General features: G+C 40.4%; 1 protein-coding gene across 1 annotated transcript; it reads left to right on the top strand.

Annotated features, from left to right (window-relative positions):
• The first annotated feature begins 2,287 nt into the window (after positions 1-2,287).
• On the top strand, positions 2,288-18,158 carry CAVIN2 (caveolae associated protein 2). Its single transcript, XM_069577897.1, has 2 exons — positions 2,288-3,146; positions 15,755-18,158. The coding sequence occupies exons 1-2, from the start codon at positions 2,664-2,666 to the stop codon at positions 16,547-16,549; spliced, it is 1,278 nt and encodes a 425-aa protein (XP_069433998.1). The 5' UTR covers positions 2,288-2,663; the 3' UTR covers positions 16,550-18,158.
• Positions 18,159-19,179: the final 1,021 nt, after the last annotated feature.

Here is a 19,179-nt window from a genome sequence, read left to right as displayed (position 1 = left end):
TCCCCTAAAGAAATGAAGCCTATTTCCTGTCCCCTTGAAACTGACTGACCTGCTCTGACCAACAAAATGTGAAGAAAGTGACAAGGGGACAGAGTTCCAGAGCCTAGCTTTAAGAGATCCTGCAGATTTTGCTTCCACTGCTTGGGAACCTGCTTCTCTACTAGAGAGAGCAGAGGGAGAGTCCCTGGAGGCTTTAGGATAGAAGACAGAGAAACCCCAGAATTCCATTCATCTCAGTTAAGGAGCCAGACATGAGACTGAGACCATCTCAGATGCCTAGGTGAATATGTCTAATAGAGATAACCCATTCCATCTGAGCCCTGCCTCACCAATCCCAGAATCATAAGTAAAGAAAACACATGATGGCTGTTTTCAGCCACTGAATTTCAGGCTGGTTTCTTCCACAGCAATAGACAACTGTTACTTGTGTTATTCAAAATTAATTTTGAAAAAATAAATAAGCCACCTGCAAACCTTTTTTCCTGTTTAACAACTAGCCTCTCTCCGTTTCCCATCTCATTCCATGTCTTTAATGTCTCTATTCATCTAACTGATTATACAGGCTCCAACAATGCAATGCAAAATCAGTGCAAATCAAGGCAAAATCAGGGCAAAGTGATTATAGCATGAAATTGCAGATCTTTCAAAACATGTTAAGAAATCATGAAGTTGATGAAGGTAACATTAGAGAAGCCCTTGAATTGTGGGCAACTCTTCTGGGAAATGAGAATTAGCAGCTGGAATAGTTAACATTTGTAGAAGAAAAAAATTCATACAGATGATGGCACAGTAACTGCCTCAAAAGGGAATGATTAGAATGTCAAAATTCAAGAGAGGCTCTTGGAAAATTGATGAAGCCCTCAAATATTTTTGCAATAATGACCCTCTTTATGATTTGCCCACAGAAGTCAAATATAAAAAGGATATTGTGTCATGATACCATATAATTTTGTTAGAAAATTATGCTTCTCAAAATCAACACTTGATTCAGCTTTTGTTCTAATATTTAACACATCATCGACCAACTAAATTTTGTTAAATGTAAGGTAAATCAATTTTAATAATTTTCTTACATTTTTTAAAGATAATGTCTCAACCAAATGCTTTTACTTTTTTCCTCCTTATTTTTAAAAGATTCGATTTAAGTGGGTTTGGGGGGTACCAATTATCCGAAGAAAATTGGGGGCCTCTGTAAATCTTTGATTCATCTCCATAATTAGCAGGCATATGCACTGAGGACAGGGTCTTAGACCACTTGAGTATCCTCTAGACAGTTCACCAAGCAAAGAACTGAGCAGATAGTGTGAACTCACGTGTTCAATAAATGTGACAATGAATAACCTACTGACTGACTGGCTCACATGTAGATGCTGCCACTGAAGAATGACACTTTATCCATTATCAATCCCTGCCCCCAAATCAGCTGGCATTTGTTCTCAAAACTGTTCATAGAAGGCCTATTACAAACTTTCTGCTAAAGCTCTTTCAAAGGCTGGATACATTTAAAACCAATTCAAGCATGTAAAGTCGTTTCAGGAAATAAGCCCCATGTCCCAAGGGCTCAGCTGAGCAGGGTGACTTTTCAGAACAGGTGTGCCACTTCACTGAGCAGGAATTTGGAAATGTCAAACATTAGAAGTACTTCAGAAACTCCAACTCAACCTGCCTGAGAGTCGTACTTCTGGGCATGTATCAATAAATGCCTTGCAGAGGTGGGCATTTGAGAAAACCTCTCCACCCTCATTCAAAATTAGTTACAATAAATCAGCATGATAGGTTCTTAAATAGACCACACCTTTTTTATTTGGCTTTTCCTGTTTCAATTTTACTTCTCATAAGAAACTGTTTAAAGTAGTTATTCAAAAAGTTCCCATCTATATTACAGGATAACTGTCCATAACAGGATTGGATGTTTTAACATCCCTGAATTTCAGTCTCTTTCATTTTATCTTGCATCTCCAATTGCAAGAGGAAGAACTGGGCTGTTCTTGTCTTAATCAGTTACTTCTATCCCTTTGAAAATTAAAAACCAACACTACGGGCTTGACTGCAAGTACCTTTTAAATTTGGCCTCTTTCCGTGGACACCAGGCATTCTGAAGCCCATCAGTCTGTTCCAGGGCAAAGGCAAACAATACTTTCCATTACAATAACTTGTATCTAGGAAAAAAAAAAAAAAAAAAAAACAGGCACTCTGCAGCATACGTAGCATAGCTGCCAGAGAAAAGTTTACTAGCTTTAGCCAATTGGAGGCTGTGGCCCTGGGCCAAATTAGCATGTTTTTCTCCGCCTCTAGATGAAGTCAGGAGTGAAATATGACATTGAACTTATTCTTAAAAAGGAAGAGGCACAGGAAAGAAAAGCTAAACCTGCAGGAAAGTGCCCTGTGCCAAGGAGAACGCGATTAGGAAGCTGTGTACATGACTCTGAACCCTGAGTGGTTCTCAGTTCTGTATCCTTCGCCTCCCACTGGGTGGAGTAGGTCTTTTAAGAGCAGCTGGAATGCGGTTCCCCTCATCAGTGTAGCCAGTTGTTGACTGTCTGAACCTCTGCCAGTCCTAGAGAGCGGTGCTCCGAGCTCAAACCCGAGGGCGAGCTGGTCCTTCTCACCACCAGTCCTTCTCACCGGGGCCAGAGGAAAGTGCAGGAGCCTGTGCAGGAGCCATGGGGGAGGACGCTGTACAAGCTGAAAAGTTCCAGCACCCAGGTCCCAACATGCGGCCGGAGAAGCCGGCCAGCTCCAGTCCGGTGCCGTCCTCCACGCCGAGCCCCAGCCTGCATCTGGGGAGCCCGGAGGAAGCCATCCGGGACAACTCGCAGGTGAACGCTGTCACGGTGCTCACGCTCCTGGACAAACTGGTGAACATGCTAGACTCCGTGCAGGAGAACCAGCATAAGATGGAGCAGCGGCAGATCAGCCTGGAGGGCTCGGTGAAGGGTATCCAGAACGACCTCACCAAGCTCTCCAAGTACCAGGCCTCCACCAGCAACACGGTGAGCAAGCTGCTGGAGAAGTCGCGCAAGGTTAGCGCGCACACGCGTGCCGTCAAGGAGCGCATGGAGAGGCAGAGCGCACAGGTGAAGCGTCTGGAAAACAACCACGCCCAGCTCCTCCGGCGCAACCACTTCAAAGTGCTCATCTTCCAGGTCAGTGCCCCTGCTCTCCTCCCACCCAGCTGGGCCTCCTCAGCATCCAAGATCTCAGTCCGCCTGGCTCTCCCAGCCATTTGTACATCTGTCCTGCCTGTCAGAGATCACACTCACACACAAGGCATTGTCCTCTCTGCCTGTGAAATCTGCACACGGGGGTGGGAATTTCCCGGATAACTGCAGCCTAAACCCAAGGCCGGTGCCTCATGAGTTAGCAGGGTGGAGTCATTTGTCAAGAGCAAATGGATGCACTCCGTACAGGCTGGGAAGGTGAGCAGGTGCAGGCATCCTAGTCAAATTCATGTGTCTCTCTGCATTGTGAACGTGGGGCTCTGACTGCAGCTGTTAGTTGGACAGGGCAAATTAATTCAGCGGCTGTTTATTAACTCTGTGTGGAAATGAGGGAGTCGTATAAGTTGTTTTTTTTTAAGCAACAAGTCAAATTTATAACTTTTTAAAGCATCCCTTTGTCCAAAGGTCACCAGTGTTTGGGGAACTAAGTATTGATGACTGATTCCATTAGAAATGAACTAGCCTCTTCCTATTAAGACTTTTGGACAAAATAATCTTGTTGCACTCTTTTCTAGCAAAATGTATAGAGCATAACTCTACACACATGCTAGATATGCTTGTCATTACTCAGAGAGACCATAACTGTAAAGTAAAATAGTTACAAAGAATATTTTCTTCTTCAAATGGTTGCCTTGGAATAAAAAGGCCACTTAATTTTTTTAATGCCTCAATAATGCAATTAATGTAGCAAAAGGCTATTTGGGGACAGGGAGGTTGCGTGGGGCTGTTGTTCCCCCAAGTAGTGGGCATTTGTCAATCCAAGGGCAGCCCTGCCTAATGCTGGAAGCCCTTCCGCCCGGTGGAACCCAGCCAGTGCAGAGCCCAGGAAGCAACTGCCATCCCTGCCCCAGGGCTGTCTAGTTGTGACCATGTGAATAGGAGAGGATTTCAAAGCCATGGAGGGGCGAGGCTATAACCAACTGTTTGATTGTGAAAGGCACACAAGAAGAGCCTTCATCTCTCCAAAGAGATTTAGAAACTGGAATTTAAACCGAGGGAGCCTTCTTTTTCTAAATGAATCTGCTCTGCCAAGTCAGAACCTAAGCCCCCTTCCTCCATAAAAGGAAAGAAAGACTCATCTCGCTGCTTTTTTGTCCTCCCCCAACTGCACTTGAGGTTATAAAGCTTCAGGCAGCTGATGTCCTCCTATACCTTGCAGGCTTTTGCGGTCCGGAAATTTTTTAGCTTTTAATGCAAATGAAATAGCTTTTCATGCACCAGATGAACTGAAGAGAGATATGGTAACTGCCTTTCCCAAGTCATACAAGATCCCTATATTATTAGCCTGAAAGATATTATAAATCTCAACTCTCAAGGCATTTCTAAATTAAATACTGATCTCCAAACAAAACCAAACATGTACAGACCTGTTTAAATCTGAATCATCAAAGGAAATTTCCCTCCTTCCAGTATGAATCAGAGAGATTATCTCTTGTCCTATCCCTCAGTGAAGGAGGAAAAACAAGAAATTATTTATCTAGTAGAGGAAATCACAATATGCTGGGATCAGTTTTTGTTTTGTTTTGCCACGGATGTTCTGTGGGTGCTGGAGGGAGGGATGGGGGAAGATAAGTAACTAAAAATTTCAAGGGAACTGTAAATATAACATTTGAAAAAAAAACACAACTATTGGAAACTTCAAAACATGTCCTGCTGATGAAGCCCTGCCATGGTCTTTTTGTCACAGTGGATTGATAGGTGTAAAATTGCCACCAGAAATTATAGGATTTCTCCATAGAGTGAGGATGAGGTGAAACAGGCTCAAGACCATTGTAGAGGCTACAAGAATCCAAAGCAGTGTGTTCAGCTCCATTCAGAGCCTCTTAGCAGACAGCCCCCAAGGACATTTTTTTTTAAATTTTACTTTGTTTTTCTTTACAATGCTGTATTGGTTTTGCCATACATCAACATGAATCTGCCACGGGTGTACATGAGTTCCCAATCCTGAACCCCCCTCCCACCTCCCTCCCCATACCATCTCTCTGGGTCATCGCAGTGCACCAGCCCCAAGCATCCTGTATCCTGCATCGAACCTAGACTGGCAATTCATTTCTTACATGATATTACACACGTTTCAATGCCATTCTCCCAAATCATCCCACCCTCTCCCTCTCCCACAGAGTCCAAAAGTCAGTTCTATACATCTGTGTCTCTTTTGCTGTCTCACATACAGGGTTATCGTTACCATCTTTTTAAATTCCATGTATATGTGTTAATATACTGTATTGGTGTTTTTCTTTCTGGCTTATTTCACTCTGTATAATCCGATCCAGTTTCATCCACCTCATTAGAACTGATTCAAATGTATTCTTTTTAATGGCTGAGTAATACTCCATTATGTATATGTACCACAGCTCATAAAAGCAAAAATAAACAAATGGGATCTAATTAAAATTAAAAGCTTCTGCACAACAAAGGAAACTATAAGCAAGGCGAAAAGACAGCCTTCAGAATGGGAGGAAATAATAGCAAATGAAGCAACTGACAAACAACTAATCTCAAAAATATACAAGCAACTTATGCAGATCAATTCAAGAAAAATAAACGACCCAATCAAAAAATGGGCCAAAGAACTAAATAGACATCTCTCCAAAGAAAATATACAGATGGCTAACAAACACAGGAAAAGATGCTCAACATCACTCATTATCAGAAAAATGCAAATCAAGACCACAATGAGGTACCATTTCACGCCAGTCAGAATGGCTGCAATCCAAAAGTCTACAAGCAATAAATGCTGGAGAGGGTGTGGAGAAAAGGTAACCCTCTTACACTGTTGGTGGGAATGCAAACTAGTACAGCCACTATGGAGAACAGTGTGGAGATTCCTTAAAAAACTGGAAATAGAACTGCCTTATGACCCAGCAATCCCACTGCTGGGCATACACACCAAGGAAACCAGAATTGAAAGAGACACATGTACCCCAATGTTCATCACACCACTGTTTATAGTAGCCATGACACGGAAGCAACCTCAATGTCCATCAGCAGATGAATGGATAAGAAAGCCGTGGTACATATACACAAGGAGTATTACACAGCCATTAAAAAGAGTACATTTGAATCAGTTCTAATGAGGTGGATGAAACTGGAACCTATTATACAGAATGAAGCAAGCCAGAAAGAAAAACACCAGTACAGTATACTAACGCATATATATGGAATTTAGAAAGATGGTAATGATAACCCTGTATGCAAGACAGCAAAAGAGACACAGAAGTATAGAACAGTCTTTTGGACTCTGTGGGAGAGGGTGAGGGTGGGATGATTTGGGAGAATGGCATTGAAACATGTATAATATCATCTATGAAATGAATTGCCAGTCCAGGTTTGATGCATGATACTGGATGCTTGGGGCTGGTGCACTGAGACAACCCAGAGGGATGGTACAGGGAGGGAGGAGGGTTCAGGATGGGGAACTCCACAGTGTTTACCTGTGGCAGATTCATGTTGATGTGTGGCAAAACCAGTATTGTAAAGTAATTAACCTCCAATTAAAATAAATAAACTTATTTTAAAAAAATAAATTAAAAAATAATTTAAAAATAAAATTGACTGCAGTTACTAGAAAAAAAATAAAGTAGGGGGTTTAGAGTAGTAAATTATTATATATATTTCAGTTCTTATATTACTATATTCATTATGCCAATGAATATAAGTTGTGTTATAGAGTGGTCCAGTATAGGGGTTGAAAAAAGATACACAGACACTGTTTCAAATCCTAGTTTCACTGCTGGTCAATTATGTGCTCTTATGCACATTTTCTGGAGAAGGCAATGGCACCCCACTCCAGTACTCTTGCCTGGAAAATCCATGGACGGAGGAGCTTGGTAGGCTGCAGTCCATGGGGTCGCCAAGAGTTGGACACGACTGAGTGACTTCACTTTCACTTTTCACTTTCATGCATCGGAGAAGGAAATGGCAACCCACTCCAGTATTTTTGCCTAGAGAATCCCAGGGATGGGGGAGCCTGGTGGGCTGCTGTCTATGGGGTCGCACAGAGTTAGACACGACTAAAGCGACTTAGCAGCAGCAGCAGCAGCACGCACATTTTCTAGCTTTTCCCTCATCTGTACATCTTATTAATATTTGAATATATTAATAAGAGCAAAATATCTTGAGCACTTAATAAGCCCTGCAGAATCTGCTAAGCATGTTTCTGTCATTTATCTCAGTTGCCCCAATTTACAGATGAGGATGCTGAGATTCAGAGATGCTTACATCTTGTCTGAAGTTATTTAGTAAGCAGTGATGAAGCTGGAATTTAACCTCATGTTTAATTGATTCCAAAATATGTGCTCTTAAATATTAATTTTTCTTCCCACATCTCTTTCTCATAGGGTGAAAAATAAGTGGATTAACATATTCAAAATGGTTAGTGACTGTCATGGTGTAAGAGCTCAAAAATAGAAGCTCTTCGGGGGTGGATCTGAAATACATTTTCATGGAGAGGTGGCTATACTTGTGCTGGTTAGAAATATGGCTTTTTAGTAAGAAACTGATCCCACCCTACCTAGGATCTGCAAACAGCTATGCTTTTGCTTTTTATGTGCTATTTATTAAAAGCTACACACACACACACACACACACATTCATTTACTCACTCCCACTCCTTGCCATACATTGTATAACAACTGCCTTGGTGAAATCAGTTACCACCAGAGCAAAAGAAAGCAAAATCCTTGAAGAGCACAGGCCTCTGCCCAGAGGGCCTACTCTAAATACACCCTTCTAGTAGCCGCATAGTCTTCACTGTGCTGGGGCATAGGGTAGATACTTTCTAGACCTGAAGAGTGAGGAGGGCAGAGACTGTACCAGGCTCCACTTCAGGTCTTGAAGTTGTTTGTCACTTTTGGTCTACTTGACCCCTATGCTAGACTTTCCCTTATTAAATCCATTGCTTTTCTGGTTTCAGACAAAAAAAAATTAATATAAAAGTAAGAGTGAGGGAAGAAAATCTGTCATCTGACCAGAACACATTCAGTCTTGTAGTGTTTAGAAGATTATGTTTCCAGTTTGTGAAGTCCTGTTATGTTGTCTAACATCTGTTGGTGACTTCTGGTTGGTTGGTTTGTTGATCTACTAGATACTTATATATTAGCATTTTTTTTTAATTCTGAAATTTTTCCGATTTAAAAAGTCATTTAAGTCTGTGCTGAACTTACAACGTTGTTGTAGCTGTTAAGCCTCTCATGCATTAGCAAGTACTTCAAATTATAACCAGTAGAATCTAAAACTGGAGAAAATTCATCTCCTTTTGAGCAATAAAATAAACTGTAAAATCCCTGTTAAATTTAGCAGCTTCCCTTTTTATATTTTTTAAAAATAATAGGTTAAGATCTATGTTTGAATTCAAAATACTGTGACAGAAGCCGATATAAATGAAATAAGACTCACTGGGGTTGCTGATCATAAAGTAAATGCTAAAGACTAATAAGGCTAATACTTTGCTTGTAAGTGCCTAGGTATCTTTTACTAAAAATAAAATCTGTACAGAAAATCAGTGAATTTACAGGTAAGAGGAAATTTTCTCTGTTGATTGAAGAGACTAGAATTTCACGGTAACTGGCCCTGAGGGTGTGATACTCACTTAAGGCCTCTTAAGGTTCTAGTAATGATTATTTGAAAAAGCAGTCTGGGAATGATTTCAAATCCAGGGAACAAAATGAGAGTACTCATGAACAGTTTACACTTTCATCCACATAAAATTGTGAAATTGGGTGAAAAGAGTAAAAATTAGATATTTACTATGAGTATATTCATGGAGAACCAAGCCTATAAATGTGTTCAAATATTCATCATTTGGGTTCCTTTGATAAGAACAGAATTATAGAAAGGTGCTAAAATTATAACATCTTCAGACTATTTTAATTGACTTTTTTATAGACTATACTTCATCCAAAGCCACTGTTCTGAAAGCCGTTAATTTAGTACAGACTCAGAAGAAATGAGCATATAGGTAATCAAAGCCACATTTATATGACAACTCATGATGTTTATATCACATTGATTAATATTCCAATAAGAGGATTTTGGTCTTGATATGCTAATTATCCAGTGACCTTTAGTTGAAGAGATAAACAAAACACTAGTTTTTATGTTATAATTTATACTAACTGAATGCCAGCATTGTCTCAGGCATTTTAAACAAATAACTGATTATTGTTAGTATTTCTTCAAAAAAATCATTACTTCTCTCATATATTAAAAGTCTAGATTCTCAGGTGCAAGGCTTCCAAGTAAATGTTGCCCTCTCTGTTGTTTTGTAATCTGTATCTGTTTGAACAAATAATAAATGTTCTCCAATGCAACTCAAGTCCTACAGTTTTGATTCTTGAATGAAAAAGAAAAAAAAAGTTTGGCATTTGTACCTGTGAGATCACTTTTGCAATCTGTGAACAAGTTTTTTATGAGATTTAAGTTAATATCACAGAATCAAGTATTTTAGAGCTAGAAAGTGAAGTCACTCAGTCATGTCCAACACTTTGAAACCCTATGGACTGTAGCCCACCAGACTTCTCTATACATGGAATTTTCTAGGCAAGAGTACTGCAGTGGGTTGCCATTTCCTTCTCCAGGGGATTTTCCCAACCCAGGGATCGAACCCAGGTCTCCCACATTGTGGGCAGACGCTTGACCATCTGAGCCACCAGCACCTCAATAATCATTTAGTTTGACCTCATTTTATATCAAAGGAGCAGAGGCCCTCAGAAACAAAGTCACTAGCAAGGTTTCATTTGATTAATAATATAAATTATAATTGAATTATGAAATGAGTGAAAACAAACACTATAATCTCACTATGGCAAAGTTCATGTTTACTGGGTTTTCTACAAGAGCTTTTAAATAATTCAGTGTGGTTTGTTTTTTGTTTTGTGGGTTTTTGTGTACAACAAAAAACACCTAACCAGTGTGATCTTAAAAAAGAATTGAACCCTTGATAACACTGAAAAATAATGAAACTTTTAAATCCTCAAGAATGTGAAAGACTGCTCAGGGATTATAACTAATGCATTTTATTCTTATGACTTGCTGATTCCACTGACAGCTGCCTTAGGGGTGCACTTCTAATCAATGGCTTTATCCACTTGGCAATCTATACCTCCAGAAACACAAATCGGAGAAAACCATCAATGTGTAAAAGAGACCTATAAATCAGAATGTCAGGTGGGCATAGTTCCATTTTAATAACTAGTATTTAGAGATTATTGGATAAAACATTCCATGGACACAAATTGATGGTCCTCATATCCCTCCAGGATGCCACCACATCCCTGTGGGAATATAACCACCTTTGTTGTTTCCTAACAATGAAAAAGATGTTAGTGACAGGAGAGCAAACTGCCTGTTCAAGCTTTTAAATGACTTACTGTAGGCTTCCTTTTCTAACGCTAGTCATAGAATCTTCTCCTTTAATGTTGTGTGTGTCTATTTTTTATGTGCAAAGAGACTTTGCTTCCATGATCATCAGTGCAAGAAATGCCCAGCATGTTTTCCAGGTTCTCTGTGTTGATATCTACATACAAGATGGAGACTATTAGTTAACAAGAATTAATATGAACAGCAAACAAGAGAAACTGCAAGGAAAAATACCACTTCTCAAGAGTTCTTTTCACTCCTTTTCTCTTTCGCGGTATAAGCATGAAAACATATTCAAATAATATAAATATTCATATATGTTAGAAGTGTACTGAATGATGGCCCATTCCAGCATGCCTGTCTGGAGAATTCCATAGACGGAGGAACCTGGTGGGCTACAGTCCATGGCGTCACAAAGAGTTGAACACAACTGTGCGACTAACACTTTTCACTTTAGCAAAGGTCCTGTAAAAGGTCAGAACCAGGAGCAGCTGATCAGTGGGGCTACATACCTTTTTGCAAAAAAAATCTGCAAGGCAAACAGTCAACTGCTACTCGGGGCCTCTACTAGGAAGAACTACCCATGGAAGCCACACAACCCATAAGGGATTCTTAATGCCATGTTCAGAAGTCACAAACCCTAAGTGAATATATAGGTAACTAGCATAGTTAATGGAGAAGGAAATGGCAACCCACTCCAGTGTTCTTGCCTGGAGAATCCCAGGGACAGCAGAGCCTGGTGGGCTGCCGTCTATGGGGTCGTACAGAGTCGGACACGACTAAAGTGACTTAGCAGCAGCAGCAGCATAGTTAAACATTGACAGAATTGAGGATGATATTTGATCCTCTCCCTTGAAAGAGCCATCAATCTTAGAATATATAAGAGAACATAGATTAAAAACATTACAGCAGGAGTCTGAAGGCAGAAGTATCACCTCACCCATAGGCAGGTGAAATATCACGTGTTCCCATGAGGTATGTATGTTAGGGACTAAACAAGGACAGGTGAGCAGGTAAGACTGGACACCTGGGGAACAATGCAGTTACAGAGGAGCCACTGTCTGTAGTTCAAGTTGAATTTCCACCACTCTAACAGTTACTTGATAGTCAAATGCATCTATGTATTTTATTAAAGAATAGAGATTTTGAAGAGTGTTAGCATTCTTCAGCTTCTAAACAAACATTATGGAAGTATAAGACCTAATATACTTAGATGTTCACAAATTCCTGTGTGAAAGGAAAGGAGTGACCTTCAGAACAGAACTAGAAGTCATAAAATAAACACTGTCCAGTAGATGTAACACAAAATACCACTTGAGTAATTAAGATGACAGCAGAAGCATAGCAGTTGGCCAAGAAGACATATCTCACTTGTTTTTAGTTGCATAAGGACACATCCAACTCATTCTGGATTATGTCTGTATCTGCTAGGTTTTCTTTCATAGTTGGCATCAAAGAGTTTTTGTATAATTTTCCCCAGCATTGTATGAAAGAATTCAATTGGGTTTCCCACCTTCCCTCAACTGCCCTCATGCATGCAGTGTGATCTACCAACAGATGACTTCTGATTCGCCTGATAATGGACTTTTCCCAAACTGTCCTCAAAGGACGCAAAATAAGTGAGACAAAAGTCTCAACAGTTAACTGTGCTTTTTTGACCATAAAATTTATACTGTATTAAAAATGAAATATTATTAGTTTAAGTCTTTTAGAAGTACAATTAATTTGTCCATCTTTTACAGAGGTTGAAGAAAGGGAAGTTATCAGAGAAATATTTTGATTATCCTGAGATTATACTACACAAAATGTACTTCTTATCTAGTAACCAAGGCTTATTTTTACAGTTTTCCACCTGACTTTCTGCCTTCTTCACTAAGGACTTTCATAATTGTGTCCAACTCTTTGTGACCCCATGGACTGTAGCCTACCAGGTTCCACCATTCATGGGATTTTCCAGGCAAGAGTACTGGAGTGGGGTGCCATTTCCTTCTCCAGGAGATCTTCCCAATGCAGGGACTGAACCTGGGTCTCTGGTAGGCATTGTAGGCAGACACTTTACCGTGTGAGCCACCAGGGAATATCATACGGTATTAAAAATTAAATATTATGTTTAAGTCTTTTAGAAGTACAATTAATTTGTCCATCTTTTATGGAGGTTGAAGAAAGGGAAGTTATTAGAGAAATCTTTTGATTATCCTGAGATTATACTACACAAAATGTACTTCTTATCTAGTAACCAAGGCTTATTTTTACAGTTTTCCACCTGACTTTCTGCCTTCTTCACTAAGGACTTTTAATAACATTTCACTGAGCTCTTGGTTTCTTCCTTTCCTGGAAGTAACTCCTGTCAAACCTTCCCAACCCTCTTGTCAAATCCCAGAAGTAATTTTGTTTCTGGACTAAGTATCAGAGTCCTAGTTATTTCTGTATTCTGCTACTCATCCACTGAGAGTAAAATCCTTCCTTAAAAATGAAAACCATCGAGCCCCTTAGGCCTGGTTCTTCTCTTTTCCCAGTGGCAGCAGCAGTCAACAAACGTCCTTCCAGACACAGAGCTAAGTCCATTGTTTCATAGTGTCCGACAGAGGGGCAAGCTCCACCCCAGCCATCCTCGTGCACTCTTAGGAAGCCTCCTCACCCAACACACACTCATTCAACAGATAGCTGCTAGCTGTCAGGCACTACTCCAGTCACTGAGGCATAACAGTGAACAAGAGACAAAAATTCCCACCCTCTCGGGGAATACACATCAACGAGAAAGAGACAAATTGAGACTTGTAACATGGCAGAGTTGCTCTCTGTAAAGGTCCATGTTATAAATGACTCATGGGAATCCCGAGCACCTTTCAGTTTTTTACTTTATTATACTGTGTTTCTGACACATTCTGTGATATTCAAAATGGGAGAGTGTGGGGAAAGCTCTGGGGAACAGAGTTTGTGATTTCTTCATTCTACTGAGGAGTCTCTTCAACCAGATGCCCCACTTTCTGCTCTATCCAAAACTTTGTTTCTAACCAACGCGTGGAAAGGACTCTGTTATGAGTATGTGTGTGTAAAGTGGAGACACGGGACTGTATCTTTTCAGAGAGTAATGAAATTATACTACTTGGTGGTTAATAAGGAGAGGGATTTTTTATTTTCTCTAGATTAAAACATAGTTCGCTTAGTCTTTGTAGGGAAAAGTTAAAGGTATACACCCATAGAACATATCTGTGATCATAACCCCAGTTTTATTGACTTTTCAGTCAATCAAAATTGCCAAATGGGAAGGAAAGCTCTTACCATTAACAAACTGGCTCAGAGGGCAAATTGTCTGCCTGCAATGCAGGAGACCTGCGTTCGATCCCTGAGTCAGGAAGATTCCCTGGAGAAGGAAATGGCAACCCACTCCAGTATTCTTGCCTGGAGAATCCCATGGACAGAGGAGCCTGGTGGGCTACAGTCCACAGGGTTGCAAAGAGTCGGACACAACTGAGCGACTTCACTTTTACTTTGTAAGAAGTTTAGCTCCCACATAGACTTATAAATTCACTAAACCAGTTATTTTTCAAACTGAAAGTGTACTGGACAGTCCACAATATAATCAGGTAACACTGAGACTCGGCTTGCAAACCCGGCTGGCAGTGGGCTCTGGAGCCTGGCCCACCTCGGCATTCTTGCAGAACCCCTCACACACTTGGGAATGCAGCCTGAAAGCTGCTAATCTACATCAAATCCTCTTGCTCACATTTGAAAGAAACTGAGACCCAAGGAGATTAAGTTATTTGCTGAAGGCCTCCCAGCCACTGTACAGTAGAGAAAGGATTGAGACTCAGGCCTCCTGCCGCAAGTTCTGCCCACAGTGCCATTTCTCCCAGTGAAAATGTGAAGGCACCTTGCTGGCTGGCTCTCATTGTCCTATATTTAAAGAAAACTATAAAAATCAAAGGGCTTCCTCTGCTGTATGACCCAAGGCTGTCTGAAATCTCTTTGCTTTGCAATGCTGGAAAACCATCTCCCTTGCACTTTGGAGGCAAGTTTTCAGGCTCTGCTCCCTGCGACCTAATGAGAGGCAGATCCTTGTACACCTAGAAGCTGGAAAAAGAGGTGTGCTGGGAATAAGGGGAGGGGAACAGATTCCTGAGTTTCTCTGTTCACTCTAGGTAGGGGCTGAAGTATTCTTGCCCAAGGAAGTCCTACTTAACAGACAGGCTTGATAAGCTATACCTGGCAGCATGTGTCCCCCCGATGACTCCAGAAATGGCCATAGTATATCACCTCTCCTTATAATGCTGACAAAAGATGTTCTAAACCACAGAGCTTCATGAGTTGGGTCCCCAGTAAGGCTGTACCTTCCTTCCTTGACTCCAAATTTATGTCATTAGAAAAATTATGCCTGCTTAGTTGCTTCAGTTGTGTCTGACCTTGCAACACTATGGACTGTAGCCCGCCAGGCTCCTCTGTCCTTGGGATTCTCCAGGCAAGAATACTGGAGTGGGTTGCCTTGCCCTCCTCCAGGGGATCTTCCCCACCCAGGGATCGAACCCACATTTCTTATGTCTCCTGCATCAGCAAGCTGATTCCTTACCTCTAGTGCCATCTGGGAAGCCCCATTAGAAAAATTAGTGTGCATTTTAAAACAGATACGAAGGTTGACTATACCTTTTGACTTCTAATTGGGGATAGAACCTGGTGTCTAAAACAAATGTCAGTGTCTAACACAAATGTCGGTGTCTAACATTTGAGGAAAAGATAGGGGCAGTGGCAAGAACTGGGAAGTCCTCACTTTTATCTTCTAATTTGACCTCCAGGCTGTTTTGCAGTGGGTTTTGGCAGGAATAGAGCCTGAGGGTAGGAGAGAGGCCCGTCTGAGTTCACAGTAACTTACTTTAGCTCCTTTATCTAGGCAGCTTCCTGGTCTATCTGCACCACAGCCCACTTCCCTCCCTGCCTGTCACTGATAGAGCCCTTGCCAGATGCCCTCATAATATTCCCAACAGGCAACCCTTGGCCTTACCCAGCCTGAGGCCAAATGACTTGATCAGTTTAGAATGAACCTTCATATTCCAGAAAGCTAAAGCCGCAGACATTGGGTTTCTGTCGTGCCAAAAACACATAACACAGAAATTACAGCAGTTCAGGACTATTTGTGACATGTGTTATTAACATGAAATCTACACTGCCCGTCTTTTCAGGAAGAAAATGAGATCCCTGCCAGTGTGTTTGTGAAAGAGCCAGTTCCCAGCCCAGGGGAAGGGAAGGAGGGGGAGCACGCTGATGAAAACAAGTCCCTGGAGGAAACTCTGCACACAGTGGACCTCTCGTCCGATGATGAATTGCCCCATGACGAGGAGGCCCTGGAAGACAGCGCAGAAGAGAAGATGGAAGAGAGCAGGGCAGAGAGAATAAAAAGATCCAGTCTCCGGAAAGTGGATAGCCTCAAAAAGGCATTTTCTCGCCAGAACATTGAGAAGAAGATGAACAAGCTGGGGACAAAGATCGTATCTGTAGAGAGGAGAGAGAAGATTAAGAAATCTCTCACTTCCAATCACCAGAAAATATCCTCAGGGAAAAGCTCCCCCTTCAAGGTCTCTCCTCTCACTTTTGGGCGAAAGAAAATCCGAGAGGGAGAAAGCCCAGCAGAGAATGAGACCAAATCAGAAGACATGCCCAGCAGTGAGATGGCCAATGACTACGAGGAGAGCTCGTTTGCAGAGGGTCTTTCCGAAGCGTCCCTCACCAGTGCCCTGGTGGAAGGGAAGAGCACAGAGGGAGATGCTGGGACGGCGGCCTCAAGAGGGAGTGACTCAGCAATGGACAGCAACATCGACTTGACTATTGTGGAAGATGAAGAAGAGGAGTCAGTGGTCCTGGAACAGGCACAGCAGGTGCGCTATGCAGGAGACTATGTGCTAGCCTCCCACGAGGCAGAGCGATCAGAGGAGGAGCCAGTGCAGCCAGCTGTGCTCCAGGTGGACCAGACTGCTTAAATGCACAGCCCTCTGTGAACCAGCTTGTGCTTTCAGCTAGGTGGGTGACCACAGCCTAGAAGCAAACTCCTGCACATCTCTAGCACTCCCCTCTCACACCATGTTACTGTCTAGGCAGTCATCACTTGCTCCACAATAGGCACACACACCATGACCAAGATTTATTATGAAGGCAGCCTGTCAGGGTCTATGCTTCGAATGTACCCTTCACTTCCATTTCTGTAATCCTCAAGACTGCCCAGAAGAAGAAATGGAGTAGTCATAAAACACTGATCAATGCGGCTAAGTCAGAATCACCAGAGGCTACGTAAGACACTAATTATGAAATATGATTCATTTTTTTTGTCATTTCATGAGCTTGCTGAACAGTGCATCAATAATATATTGAATTTCCGTAGAACTCTGTGAATCTATATTCTTCAAGTGTGTGATTATATAATATACATATGTATTTAAGCTAAAGAGATAACTATATTTCAGAAAGAAAACACTTTTCTTTCTGAAAAAAGTTAGAAGAGAAAGTTCAGTTAGATATTCACATAGTAGAAACCACTGTTTATTGAAAATGAGGGTGAAATGAAATTGAAACACATTCAGCTAATGAAGTAAGATATGTAGAAAAGCCAGAACTATTAGAAAAAACTAAAGAGAAGTTGGAAAATAGGGAAATAGGAAACAAAGAATGCCAAAGAGAATGAAGACAGAGAGAAAAAAGCATGTGCTCAGAAGTAAAATATTTACAATACTAGTTCAAGTATTTCACTCCTTATATAACAATACTAAAGAAACATATATATTGGAATAGTATATCTTCACAATATTTTTATTTTCTAATATTTTCAAATAATGTAAAAAACATTTTACTATGTTAAAGGTGCATTTTTCCTTCATAAAAGACACTACAAGTACCTCTCTAAGGAAATTCAAAAGAATGTCTCTTTATCATTGGAATGAACATTAATCTTCAAACTTAATACATACTGCTTTTCTTAGGGAGTTGAATCATACTATTCTTTATTGTTTTCCAAATTTGAAATAATCCTTGCACTCCAAATGATGTAATGTAAGTTTATAAGCTGTTAGAATCAACAAGTTGGGAAGAGGAAGATTCTAGTTTTCCTTTTTTTGTACATAACAGTAATTTCATTCCAGGTCATATTTTATTTATATATTTTCACAGAATATTAACATGTTTCTTAACTTCTTAAAGTATGCTAGTGTTTATGTGTATGTGCACACTTACTCAGACAGGGTAGTTATTACTATTGCCTAACATTATCCTAAAATATTGCTTTTTTTTAAATTACAGAATGGTAATGTTTTAAGAAGACTATTATAGTTTAAAGACAGTTATATCAGAGAGCAGATTTCCTACCTTAAGTATATACCACTCACTATTAGTAATCTTATAAATATAGATAATCTGAAACAGTGTTAACAAACTGTGCTTTGCCTTATAAAAGGAAGAGTATTAACAAATGTACTAATGGCATAACTGATACAGCTATGTCCTTATTTTGCAATAATGTACCCCATATGTTATATTGTTGAACTAACAATGACTGTTGAAGAAGGCTAAATAAAACAAAAAATAAAAAGCATACAACAATGTCAGTTTCTTGGTGGAACAATTTTAAAACAAGCAGAAAGAACTGATTATTAACCTCTCTTCAAAATGTAGGCCATAATGTTGGTTGTTTCAGTCTTGATTTCATCTATTAACTCTGCTTTCTTTTTTCCCTGATCTCATTTAGAAATCCAAGACTCATTCTTCAAGTTTAACTTTCTTGACATCACCTTGCCAGCTCTGGAGAGCATCTGAATTTATTGTAGCAGCTGATGAATTTGATAGTTCTATCTGCATTTTTATTATTTTGTACCAGCACTTATAATACCCCAAATAGCCCTGCAAACATGAATGTGTTGACTGTATGTCTTGAACTGTACATTCAGTTTATTCACAGAGATACACCTTTGCTTTCTGCAATGCCATTCAGTTGGTTGAAGACTTAATTTCACTCAGGGTCCTAAACATGCCTGTTTAACCTTTACCAGTTGCTGTTACTTCTTGCAGCTGAGGAACTGGGAGATCCAGCGCTAATGCAATATTTACATTTCCTTTTCAAAAATGCTTATGTCACTTGTTCCTAGAAACTATCTGCATGTCAGTGAAAAACTGCACTCAGGTATCTTTTTGGATTTGACTGACAGACATTTATTCTGTAGTCCTCATTTGACGCATTAAAATCCTGATCAATAAAACAGAGAATCAGGAGAGATGAATGTCGGAAAATACATACTGTAGCGATCAGAGACAGTGCCAATTGTGGGAATGAAAACTGTTCTGTATTATTCTTGAATTATTTGCATACTGGTGGGGCTTCGAAGTCCCCAAATTAGTTATGTCTTCTTCACACCCATGCAATTACCCATTCCTAACATTGTGCCCAGAGCTCAACAACTGGATGGGTTTTCTCCCAAGGATCGGTTATATATTAATTAGCACTGAAATCCATATCTTAGAAATATAATTCAACAATAAGAAGTGTCTATTACATGGATCCAGGCACTCTGTCTATCAGATCTAAGAGAAAAATAAATGCAAAAAGGCAAAATGATTGTCTGAGGAA

The sequence above is a fragment of the Ovis canadensis genome, chromosome 2 (assembly GCF_042477335.2).
Source record: "Ovis canadensis isolate MfBH-ARS-UI-01 breed Bighorn chromosome 2, ARS-UI_OviCan_v2, whole genome shotgun sequence".
Taxonomy (NCBI): domain Eukaryota; kingdom Metazoa; phylum Chordata; class Mammalia; order Artiodactyla; family Bovidae; genus Ovis; species Ovis canadensis.
The sequence above is the reverse complement of the archived record's forward strand: the minus strand, read 5'-3'. Positions and strand labels throughout refer to the sequence as shown.